General features: G+C 40.7%; 1 protein-coding gene across 3 annotated transcripts in view; it reads left to right on the top strand.

The window, feature by feature from the left end:
- Positions 1 to 13069, top strand: part of TSG101 (tumor susceptibility 101) — a 52156-nt gene that overhangs the window by 38689 nt on the left and 398 nt on the right. For all 3 annotated transcript variants that reach the window (XM_003910148.3, XM_009186452.2, XM_031653364.1), the window contains 2 exons: positions 9746 to 9948; positions 11900 to 12139. In XM_003910148.3, the coding sequence (XP_003910197.1) occupies positions 9746 to 9948; positions 11900 to 12139 (443 nt within the window). The remainder of the gene's footprint in view (positions 1 to 9745; positions 9949 to 11899; positions 12140 to 13069) is intronic.

The following is a 13069-nucleotide window of genomic DNA, read 5'->3' as shown; positions in this document are numbered from 1 at the left end:
AGAGGTACAAACTACCATCAGAGAATACTATAAACACCTCTACGCAAATAAACTAGAAAATCTAGAAGAAATGGATAAATTCCTAGACACATACACCCTCCCAAGACTAAACCAGGAAGAATTGAATCCCTGAATAGACCAATAACAGGCTCTGAAATTGAGACAATAGTTACGAGCCTGCCAACCAAAAAAAGTCTAGGACCAGACGGATTCACAGCCAAATTCTACCAGAGATACAAAGAGGAGCTGGTACCACTCCTTCTGAAACTATTCCAATAATAGAAAAAGAGGGAATCCTCCCTAACTCATTTTATGCGGCCAGCATCATCCTGATACCAAAGCCTGGCAGAGACACAACAAAAAAAAGAGAATTTTAGACCAGTATCCCTGATGAACATTGATGCAGAAATCCTCAATAAAATGCTGGCAAACCAAATCCAGCAGCACATCAAAAAGCTTATCCACCATGATCAAGTGGGCTTCATCCCTGGGATGCAAAGCTGGTTCAACATATGCAAATCAGTAAACGTAATCCATCATATAAACAGAACCAAAGACAAAAACCACATAATTATCTCAATAGATGCCGAAAAGGCCTTTGACAAAATTTAACAGCCCTTCATGCTAAAAACTGTCAATAAATTAGGTATTGATGGGACATATCTCAAAATAGTAAGAGTTACTTATGACAGACCCACAGCCAATATCATACTGAATGGGCAAAAACTGGAAGCATTCCCTTTGAAAACTGGCACAAGACAAGGATGCCCTATCTCACCACTCCTATTCAACATAGTGTTAGAAGTTCTGGCTAGGGCAGTCAGGCAGGAGAAAGAAATAAAGGGTATGCAGTTAGGAAAAGAGGAAGCCAAATTGTCCCTGTTTGCAGATGACGAGATTGTATATTTAGAAAACCCCATCGTCTCAGCCCCAAATCTCCTTAAGCTGATAAGCAACTTCAGCAAAGTCTCAGGATACAAAATCAATGTGCAAAAATCACAAGCATTCCTATACACCAATAACAGACAAACAGAGAGCCAAATCATGATTCACAATTGCTTCACAGAGAATATAATACCTAGGAACACAACTTTCAAGGGATGTGAAGGACCTCTTCAAGGAGAATTACAAACCACTGCTCAATGAAATAAAAGAGGATGCAAACAAAGGGAAGAACATTCCATGCTCATGGATAGGAAGAATCAATATCGTGAAAATGGCCATACTGCCCAAGGTAATTTATAGATTCAGTGCCATCCCCATCAAGCTACCAATGACTTTCTTCGCAGAATTGGAAAAAACTAAAGTTCATATGGAACCAAAAAAGAGTCCACATTGCCAAGACAATCCTAAGCCAAAATAACAAAACTGGAGGCATCACGCTACCTGACTTCAAACTATACTACAAGGCTACAGTAACCAAAACAGCATGGTACTGGTACCAAAACAGAGATATAGACCAATGGAACAGAACAGAGCCCTCAGAAATAATACCACATGTCTACAACCATCTGATCTTTGACAAACCTGAGAGAAACAAGAAATGGGGAAAGGATTCCCTATTTAATAAATGGTGCTGGGAAAACTGGCTAGCCATAAGTAGAAAGCTGAAATTGGATCCCTTCCTTACACCTTATACAAAAATTAATTCAAGATGGATTAAAGACTTAAATGTCAAACCTAAAACCATAAAAACCCTAGAAGAAAACCTAGGCAATACCATTCAGGACATAGGCATAGGCAAGGACTTCATGACTAAAACACCAAAAGTAATGGCAACAAAAGCCAAAATTGACAAATGGGATCTAATTAAAGAGCTTCTGCACAGCAAAAGAAACTACCATCAGAGTGAACAGGCAGCCTACAGAATGGGAGAAAATTTTTGCAATCTACTCATCTGACAAAGGGCTAATATCCAGAATCTACAAAGAACTTAAACAAATTTACAAGAAAAAAATCAAACAACCGCATCAAAAAGTGGGCGAAGGATAACAGACATTTCTCAAAAGAAGACATTTATGCAGCCAACAGACACATGAAAAAATGCTTATCATCTCTGGCCATCAGAGAAATGCAAATCAGAACCACAATGAGATACCATCTCACGCCAGTTAGAATGGCGATCATTAAAAAGTCAGGAAACAACAGGTGCTGGAGAGGATGTGGAGAAATAGGAACACTTTTACACTGTTGGTGGGATTGTAAACTAGCTCAACCATTGTGGAAGACAGTGTGGCGATTCCTAAAGGATCTAGAACTAGAAATACCATTTGACCCAGCAATCCCATTACTGGGGATATACCCGAAGGATTATAAATCATGCTGCTATAAAGACACATGCACACGTATGTTTATTGCAGCACTGTTCACAATAGCACAGACTTGGAACCAACTCAAATGTCCATCAATGATAGACTGAATTAAGAAAATGTGGCACGTATACACAATCGAATACTATGCAGCCATAAAAAAGGATGAGTTCATGTCCTTTGTAGGGACATGGATGAAGCTGGAAATCATAATTCTCAGCAAACTGTCACAAGGACAGAAAACCAAACACCGCATGTTCTTACTCATAGGTGGGAATTGAACGATGAGAACACTTGGACACAGGATGGGCAACATCACACACCGGGGCCTGTTTTGGGGTGAGGGGAGGTGGGAAGGATAGCATTAGGAGATATATCTAATGTAAATGATGAGTTAGTGGATGCAGCACACCAACATGGCACATTTATACATATGTAACAAACCTGCACGTTGTGCACATGTACCCTAGAACTTAAAAGTATAATAATAATTTTTTTAAAAAGGAAATTAAGAGAAAGAAAAAGTTTAATTCTTAATGAGAGAGAAACTAGAAATCATTGGGAGGACAGTCAAAATCAAAAGCTGTTTTTTAAGAGAAACAGAAAAACACCTAATAAAATTGAGTTGCTTTTAGTAAAATTGCTCAAGACAAAATGAAATCATGAATAAATAATGAAAGAGAATATTAGACTTTTTAATCCTCCAAATGCAAGTCTTATTTAATATTTGTAAAAAAAAAAAAAATTGACCTGAATTATGTGTAACTTTTTGGAAAGTTTAATCTGATATCAGAATCATTAAAATACAATTCCATTGTAAAGTTGTACAGAAGGTTATAGAGATTATATTGTGATGCTAGAACTTGGAGTGAGACTACATCATTTGGCATTTGAGTTTAATGGTCATTCACAGTAATGCTGCCTGTTGTTTGGAGCTTAAAGACACTTGACCTGTTTGGGCTGTTGCCACTCAAAAGTTCATGACCACAGATGTCCACAGTGTCTTCCTCTGAAGAAACTCGAATCCTGAAATTTAAATTCTTTGTGGCAGATTAACTGGCTTATGACACCTTAAAAAGTTCAAGTGCTCATATAACACACCTGACTAAATTCCCTTTCCTACTGCAATGTGTTCACTATGTTACCAGTTTGCAACTTGTGCTTCAATAATGGAATCTATTTTCGTTAACACTAGCTAAAGAAAAAAGCCGTGTGTTTTATGAATGACCTTACCTGCTTCCTGGATAATATCTTTAAGAATAACCTTCTGAGTCAGGCATGGTGGTGCATGCATATAGTCCTAACTACTTGGGAGGCTGAGGCAGGAGGATTGCCTGAGCATAGGAGTTTAAGGCTGCAGTGCCTTTTGGCTGCGCCTGTGAATAACTGCACTGCAGCCTGGGCAACATAGGGAGACCTCATCTCCAAAAAAAAAAAAAAAGAAGAATGATGTTCCATAGAGATTACCTTTCACTTGAGGAGTACTCAGTTTTCAGGTTCTTCGTGGCATGCGACTTTTAAATTTTTAAATCTAAACATTCTTTTTTTTTTTTTTTTTTGAGCTAGAGTCTTGCTCTTTTGTCAGGCTGGAGTGCAGTGGCGTGATCTTGGCTCGCTGCAGCCTCCGCCTCCCAGGTTCCAGCGATTCTCCTGCCTCAGCCTCCCAAGTAGCTGGGACTATAGGTACGCGCCACCATCCCCAGCTAATTTTTGTATTTTTAGTAGAGATGGGGTTTCACCATGTTGGCCAGGATGGTCTCGATCTCTTGACTGCATGATCCACCCTCCTCGGCCTCCCATATTGCTGGGATTACAGGCATGAGCCACCGTACTCGGCCCCCCACTATCCTTTTTGACTGTTGACTTTGGTTTTATCTTCCTTCCTAAATTTCTGTCACTCTGCTTCCTTACTTTTTTTGCTTTTTGAATTCTATCTTTATCTGTCTTTTTTTTCACTTTTTAATGCTGTATATGGGCAGGGGAGAGAGACATTAGTGAGCACCTTGGTGAGCAAGCCTGGCTTTAAAGACTTGAGAAGAGCCTCTGGCACCAGAGCTCTGTCTTCCTCCAGTTCTCAACACGGTGTTGCTCTTCAGTCTTACCAGGATCCGAATCAAGAAAGTATTTTTAAATATCCCTGACTTCTCCCTGTATTGAGGCTGGCCCTGATCATGCTTTTTAGTGCCCCTCACCAAGTCTTCCAGTTGCACTCATCCAGCTCAGCTCTCAGATATGTTTTAATGAGACCCTGTATTCAGGGAAGTTGCATGGACACTGCAGTGAAGAGAATTGATAATAGGCCTATCAGTCTCACAATATCACCCCTCTACCTTTAACATTCCACTTAGCTGTAGAGTCCATCTGTTTGTCCATCTGCTGAAATGAGAAAAGAAAAACTCATGCACTGATTTAAAACAAACCAAAGAAAGAAAAAACAAAAATCCCACCTTTCTAGCTGAACAAAAATGTGTAGTTAATAGTTGGCCCTTGAAAATAAAGTAGTGCATGTGGAACTGAGCCTGTTTGTATATCTGGTAGCTCTTTTCTTGCTTTGTTTTTCCTTAACCAGTTTTCCGCCTAACATTTTCTTCTGTGATGATTATATTGCCTAGCAAGCACACCCGTGGTTGTGAAAATAGTATAGCAAAAAAGAAAAATCCCCAGTTATTGATGTACTAGGTTTGTGTATGTCTTTTAAACAGTTCTAGTTTCACCTTACACAGAATAATCAGGAAAAGTGTAAAAATTCAAAGTGAAATAAAAATTTTATCAGTTGAAAACAAAAAATACCTGAACACAAAAGAAAAAAAAAATTAAGATCTGCCAAAAGCTTCCTGCCTGGTACTATAATATTGAAGATGAGATGGGCAACATGTAGCAATGGAAAAGGAGGATGTATGCTCACTGAAGCATGAGCTGGGCCATCACTCCTGTTACAAACCAGGTATTATAGCAGATTCCTATACTTTGAGGTTTTTTGTTTCTTTCGTTTTTGTTTTTTGCAATAGCAAATAGGTGGGATGCCAGGCACAGTGGCTCATGCCTGTAATCCCAGCACTCCAGGAGGCTGAGGCAGGAGGATAGCTTGAGCCTGGAATTTGAGACCAGCCTGAGCAACATTGAGACACTACCTCTCTACTAGAAAAAGCATTTTAATGGTTTCAGCAAAGATCTCATGTTTATTCTTCCTTGTGTTAAAGTGTTTTAGTAGTTTTCTCAAACTGTATTGCAGTTTACATTTTTTCTCATCCTTCGAATTTGTTGTGAGAGACCAAAATTATAAATCAGTTTTCCCCTCCCTGGCAAAAATGGAAACCAAAGCAAGTCCGAGAGATTGAATTATGGTAATTATGGTAATATTCTTTGCTAAAGAATTTGGATGTTCCCTTGGGGACAGAAATATTTAAAGAATTTAACTGCTGAAGGGGCTTAGCACTGAATTATGGTGGCTGGTTGGGCAAAATTGTTTGAATAAAGTGAAGCAGTGATAGTGTTGATGATGCAAGATTTTCTTCTCAGTCACTCTGCAAGCCAGGGACCTCTGACCAGCGACACCCTGCCTGGGCCTCCCTCAACCATGCTTCCTGCTGCAGGAGACAGCCCTCCCACTCGGCCCACTTGTGCCGAGTCTGGCTTACCCACTGGTTCCCAATTTCTTGTCCTGTGCCCAGAAAGAATGAGGATGCACTGACAATCAAAGCGTGAGCAAGACAGGGAGTTTTATTGAGTGATGAAATAGCTTTCAGTGGAAAGGAGACACGGGGGTGGTTCCCCTACCCAAAGGTGGGAAAGTTCCCACTAAGTGGCTGAGTCCTGGGGCTTCTTAGGGGCTCTTAGGAAATCAGGGTAGGCCATAGGTAGTATTGGAAAAGGCAACATTTGATTGGTTAAAAGGCATTATTTAGAAGGAATCAATGGGAAAGGGTGAGCAAACAGGAATAGAAGTTCTCACTCTATGTCAGGGGTTTCATCCAGAACCTACAGTCCAATCTTTCAGCCTTTCGGCTGTTTTTGGCTTGAAGGTGGTGTTTCACCGGGGACCCACCCCATCTGCCCAGGCATTTGGCTGCCTCCTGTCACTGTTACTGAAATCCATAATTTTATTTATTTTTTATATTTTATTTTGAGATGGTGTCTTGCTTTGTCGCCCAGGCTGGAGTGCAATGGCGCGATCTCAGCTCACTTCTACCTCCGCCTCCTGGGTTCAAGTGATTCTCCTGCCTCAGCCTCCTGAGTAGCTGGGATTATAGGCGTGTGCCACCACGCCCAGCTAATTTTTGTATTTTTAGTAGAAACATGGTTTCACCATGTTGGTCAGGCTGGTCTCGAACTGTGATCCGCCCGCTTCGGCTTCCCAAAGTGCTGGGATTACAGGCTTGAGCCACTGCACCTGGCCTTGGCAATCCATAATTTTAAATATTTTACTCTAGTAATGACTTTTCAGCACTCTTTCCAACCACATGCCTTCAAAGCAGTAGAGTTTTAGCAGTTCATTTTTCTGATTTTCAGGTAGTAGAGATATTGATGAGTTCTTTCATTTGGTTTAATACCACCTTACTATTTATTTTTGAGCACTTGTATATTTATAAACAATTTTAATAATTACCTTCTTCTACATTCCAGTAGAAGGCAAGAGAAGGAAAGTTTCCAAAAAAGCACATCCTAAGGACTTCTAACCATCTGAGCCTTTTCTCTAGGACTCCTAGAAGATAACCAATTCTGTTGATTTCAGGAAATCATTCAGCAACAGTTTGCCACCCTTAACATTTAGGATTTAGGTTGCATAATAAGGATTATAGAGTCCTTTCCTTCAGAAAATAGGTTTTTAAACTAATAAGTGTAGTGATAACTGTTAAGAGAGAGCAGATTCTAGTTGTTGTGCTGATATTTTGGGAATTATTGTTAATGGAGGAAAGATCATTGGCAAAGATTAGCTTTCACCATAATTTAATGGTAGAGAGAAGATGGGATCTGATATTTGAGAGCATTAAACTTTTTTGTTAGTTTAGAATGGCTTAGACAGAGTTTGTTGACAGAGTTTGTTGATGGTTTTGGTAAAAAGCAGGATCATCTAACAGGTAATTAGAAGACCCAGGTAATTCACAAGGCTTTCAGGAAGTTTGCTTTTCATAGGTTGTGTTTAGTTTAATTTAAATGTAGCTGATGTGGATCATAAGTTTAAGAATGAGATGGGGATAAGGCCACGCTCAGTGGCTCATGCCTATAATCCCAGCACTTTGGGAGGATGAAGCAGGCAGATCACTTGAGGTCAGGAGTTTGAGACCAGCCTGGCCAACATGGCGAAACCCCATCTCTACCAAAAATAGAAAAATTAGCTAGGTGTGGTGGTGCATGCCTATATTGCAGCTACTTGGGAGGCTGAGGCAGGAGAATCACTTGAACCTGGGAGGCAGAGGTTGCAGTGAGCCCAAATTGTGCCACTGTACTCCAGCCTGGGCAACAGAGCAAGACTCCGTCTCAAAAAAAAAAAAAGAAAAAGAGATTGGGATGGTAGTGACAAGGCCAGCAAGTAGAAGTTTACAGTAGCAACAAAACATCTAGTTGAAAAACAAGATCACAGATGAATTTCAGCAGTGTTTCCTAACTTTTTTTTTTTTTTTTCATTGTCACCCTCCTAGGAAGACTTTTTAGACTTTTTTTCCCCTAACAATTCCCACCCCCGACAAATGTTGATTATACTGTGTATCTGTTTAGGTACTGTATGGATATCTCTGCTTTATACATAAGAACAAGACTTTTTTTTTTCCACCTCAAACCAATTTTTGCCCAGTTGTTGGGGGATATCACTTCTATTGAGAATGTGCATGAATTAGAGAGTGATGTTGGCTAAGACTGGAGTTGACCTCAGAGGATGTAAACACTAGAGAGAATAGGGCTTCAAAGATGACCCACGGTTTGGGGTTGGTAAGAGAAGTGAATAAATGGGCCTTAACTTAGCTAAGAGCCTTAACCAGAGAATAAGAACAAAAGCATAATCGTAAAAGCAGTTGTTGGACTTAGACTCATTGGAATTAGAGAAGTAGGTACAAGCTTAAAAGCATCTGGTCCTTCGGAAGGATCTGGAAGAAAGCAAGCTGTCTTGCTGAGAAAGGGAAGTTTGTACTTGTGAACAGTGAGGAATCAGGCATGTAAATAAAGGGGTTAGGATCCTTGTTCCAAAAGAAGTGGAAGAAACGAGAGTCGGAGGCACCCATTAATGGTTTCAGTCTTCTTTGGAGATGTGTTGAAGGTTTTTGCCTTTGTGGGAAGATGCTAAAGAGAACTTCAGGAGTTAAGATGGAATTAAGGCCAGGCTCAGTGGCTCAAACCTATGATCCTAGCACTTTGGGAGGCCAGGCAGGTGGATCATTTGAGGTCAGGAGTTTGAGACCAGCCTGGCCAACATGGTGAAACCCCATCTCTACTAAAAATACAAAAATTAGCCGGGCATTGTGATGTGTAATGTGTGCCTGAAATCCCAGCTACTCGGGAGGCTGAGGCAGGAGAGTTGCTTGAACCCAGGAGGTAGAGGTTGCAGTGAGCCGAGATCATGCCACTGTACTCCAGCCTGGGTGACAGAGTGAGACTCCATCTCAAAAAAAAGGCAATTAAGGTTAAATATACTTATGTCCTCACATAGTATTTTATAATCAAACATAATTAAGTCAAAATGCCATTTAGGACTTTTGCTGATTTAGGACAATAACTGAAGAACACTGATAGTCATAAAGAATACCCAACCTTTATATTAAAAAGGAGACCTTTTTGAAGAAAATATCCAGGGGATGTTTATTTGATCTGAAATATGCATGGAAATTATATAATACACTGATTAGGAAAGGACATTTGGAAGAGAATAATCTGGGAATAAACACTTTATCAGCTGTTGAATTTTTGGATGTCATTCTTTTTTGTTTATCCATTCTGTCCTGTTGGTAAAGGGTGAAGGAGTGAAAGTCTTACAGAGGGGAGCCTTATTAAACTGTACATTCGTTTAGGGAAACTGCCCATTCTCAGTCCTCACTGGCTGCTACAATGGGCACCTGTCTCCTTCAGCTTAGCAGTGAAGCCTGATATTGGACTTTGCCTGCATCAAATGTTTTTCCTTGGTGGAAATTATTGTGCCATTTGTTGGTGATTTAGGAATAATTGCAATTGGTAGGGACATAGCCTCTGTCTCATTGAGAAAATAGCTAATTGTTTGGGCTATGAATAGGGAAACTGGGTTTAACATGGATTAATAGTAATCTCTTTCAGGGCAAGTATTTCTGAATCAACTCAGATTTTTTACATTGTTTCTGATGAAACGTAATTTTTTTCTTTCCTCACATTTTGAAAGTGTCGGTTCATATTGCCCTCTTTTCTGAAGGTTCCTGTGAGACGAATAGAAGGAACTTGGGAAGTAAGCAAGTGTTTTTTGCCTCTGTTTCCTGCAGGTCCCAGTAGGGATGGCACAATCAGCGAGGACACCATCCGAGCCTCTCTCATCTCAGCGGTCAGTGACAAACTGAGATGGCGGATGAAGGAGGAAATGGATCGTGCCCAGGCAGAGCTCAATGCCTTGAAACGAACAGAAGAAGACCTGAAAAAGGGTCACCAAAAACTGGAAGAGATGGTTACCCGTTTAGATCAAGAAGTAGTAAGTGACTCATTAAAGACTTAAAAGTTTTGGATTGAATTGTAGCCATGGCAAAGTGTTCTATATGTATCCTGGATGTTGTGGGCATAATAGGAGTTCAGAAAATTATAGGCATCTTTAGACATGTGAATGTAATTTTTTATAGCTTTGTTTACAGTGGAGCCTATGTCTGGTATTTGGTCTTTGATTGGGAGGGGAATAATATTTAGACCATTTTGTTTGCACCTTGTATCAGTCCATTTTCATGTTGCTGATAAAGACACATCCGAGACTGGGGAGAAAAAGAGGTTTAATTGGACTTACAGTTCCACATGGCTGGGGAGGCCTCAGAATCATGGTGGGAGGGAAAAGGCATTTCTTTTTTTTTTTTTTTGAGAGAGAGTCTCACTCTTGCTCAGGCTGGAGTGAAGTGGCATGATCTCGGCTCACTGCAACCTCTACCCCCCAGGTTCAAGCAATTCTCCTGCCTCAGCCTCCTGAGTAGCTGGCATTACAGGTGCCTGTCAGCATGCCTGGCTAATTTTTGTATTTTTTAGTAGAGACGGGGTATCATCATGTTGGCCAGGCTCGTCGCGAACTCCTGATCTCAAGTGATCTGCCCACCTTGGCCTCCCAAAGTGTTGGGATTATAGGCATGAGCCACCACACCCAACCAAAAGGCACTTCTTACATGGTGGTGGCAAGAGGAAATGAGGAGGAAGCAAAAGTGGAAACCTCTGATAAACCCATCAGATCTTGTGAGATTTATTCACTATCATGAGAATAGCATAGGAAAGACCGGCTCCCATGATTCCATTACTGCCTCCGCCCCTTCACAGGTCCCTTTCTGTGAGATAAAATTCAAGTTGAGATGTAGGTGGGGACACAGCCAGACCATAACACACCTTTGCCCTAGGAAATGATGTTTTAACCCAACGGAGGACTGTTTGAGTGGTTGATGTTGCCAGTTACTAGGAAATAAGTTGAGAGCTCTAAGCCATGATAAAGATCTCTACATCTTAGGTGCAGACTTAAAAGGACAGTACTGTTTTATTGTTTCCAAAGGTTGTGTGAGCCATCTTTAAAAGTATGTTTGGGGAACTTTCACAATAATCCAGAGATACTTGGTTGGCTAAAGAGCTACATATAAACATAGCATATGCAACCTTCAGCTCTTTAAGCTTTCTCATATTTATAACAGACAGCTGTGCCTTGGAGAGTCCATGTGTAAGTCAGCCCTGTGGCTTTGCTTAATGATGATAAAGTGGAGGCATCAGCATAATTGAAATGCCAATTTCATGCTCCATTTTCATCCCCATGAAGGAGAATTTATTCCAGTAAATGTGCCTTTTTGATGGAAGAGTCAAGAATTCTTAGAAGGTTGAGGGCGCTGTGGAAAGTGATTTGTGTGTACCCATTAGCCTTACAAAGTGGTTCTAGATTATAAAATGAGCTTCGAAGTAGCCAATTTTTAGAATTCAGGAAAGTGACACCAATACAACTCAGAGCCTACAGCCATCACCTGCGTGTGATACTTTGTGATTAGAATACAGACATGTGGGCCTCTATGCATTGAATCCTCTTCATAGACGGGAAAGTTACTCTCCTATGGCAGATGCCTACTTGCTGAGAAGAAAAACCTCTTATGATTTTCTGTGTAAAGGAACCTTCTGCTGGAAAGTATCTTGTCTGACGGCTTAGTTTGCAGGATCATTTGTCACTGACAAGTGACAAGCTTCTTACCGTCGCTGAAAGTGGTCAGCTCAGGATATCTCCATCATTACTGTATTTCACTCAGCATAGATCACATCTTTTCCTCTACCTTTGACCAGGGTGCTATTTGAAACATGATTCTCATCCATGAGTTATTTAAACATGGTTATTAGCCCACCTTTTTCTGTGAAGTGTTGTAGATGTCTAATAAGTGGATAATTATGTACAATTAATAATGCTTGGACTGTTCTGTTTTCAGGCCGAGGTTGATAAAAACATAGAACTTTTGAAAAAGAAGGATGAAGAACTCAGTTCTGCTCTGGAGAAAATGGAAAATCAGTCTGAAAACAATGATATCGATGAAGTTATCATTCCCACAGCTCCCTTATACAAACAGATCCTGAATTTGTATGCAGAAGAAAACGCTATTGAAGACACTATCTTTTACTTGGGAGAAGCCTTGAGAAGGGGAGTGATAGACCTGGATGTCTTCCTGAAGGTATGTCTTCATTTTACTTTCCAAGATTTTTTAACTTGGGCTGTAGAGGCCCTGACCTTGCAAACCACAAACCAAGAGAGTTTCTCTGTAGTATGAATTAAGATTCTTTATCTTCCCAAAAGACAGCAAATGAGATGTAGGGTTTTGTGCCATCTTTTTACCTACAGAGTACTGAGGATTGATCTGAGCAGGGGAAGAAAAGTGGGCTGGAGGCTGCAGTTCTCTATCCACCAGGCAGCATTAAGATGAGTGTAATTCTGCGCCTGGGTGGATCAGGAGGCACGATCAGATTTCCATTGGTTCTTTGAGGTCATACCACCTGAGATCACTGATTGTGCCACCTCCATTTTTTATCTGTTAATTTTCTTAGAGTTATATAACTTTAGACCAGTTTTCCCACATCAGACAGCCCTTCAAGGTATCAGGCTGTCCTTTCAAGCCCTCTTGAATGAAAGTTGTCTCAAGCTTAATGCTGTTGTACAGAGGAAAATCTAGTAAGCGAAGTTTGGCTACTGCTGTCTCTTGGGTCATGGAGAACATGGTTTTAGGAATAATAGCAGCCACCCTTGGGATATCTGATCCAGCTGCAGCTGGAGCCAGGTCAGGTCATGTGCTGATCTTGCCTATCTCCTCACTGTGGGGGAATGGCCAAACCATGTGCCTCAGAAGTGGTAGAACCACAAGAATGGCTGGATGTAAACCAGAGACCCAAGAAAGGACTCTCTTTCTGTACAGTCTCTTGAGTGGCATGGCTTAGGAAAAGAAAGTGTAAGTCAAACTCCTGAGCCAGATCCTGCAATGTAATGCTTTCCCTGTTGAGTAAGCCTTTATAATATGAAGTTTAAAAGCCACATGTAATGAGGTATTCATTCCAAAGGTTGACAGGTTGAGTTAGGGTTCTTAGATCCTGTCTAGGTTACAAATTGTCTG

This window comes from Papio anubis, chromosome 12 (assembly GCF_008728515.1).
Source record: "Papio anubis isolate 15944 chromosome 12, Panubis1.0, whole genome shotgun sequence".
Lineage (NCBI taxonomy): Eukaryota > Metazoa > Chordata > Mammalia > Primates > Cercopithecidae > Papio > Papio anubis.
Note: the sequence above shows the minus strand (reverse complement) of the source record. Positions and strands in the feature narration are given on the sequence as shown.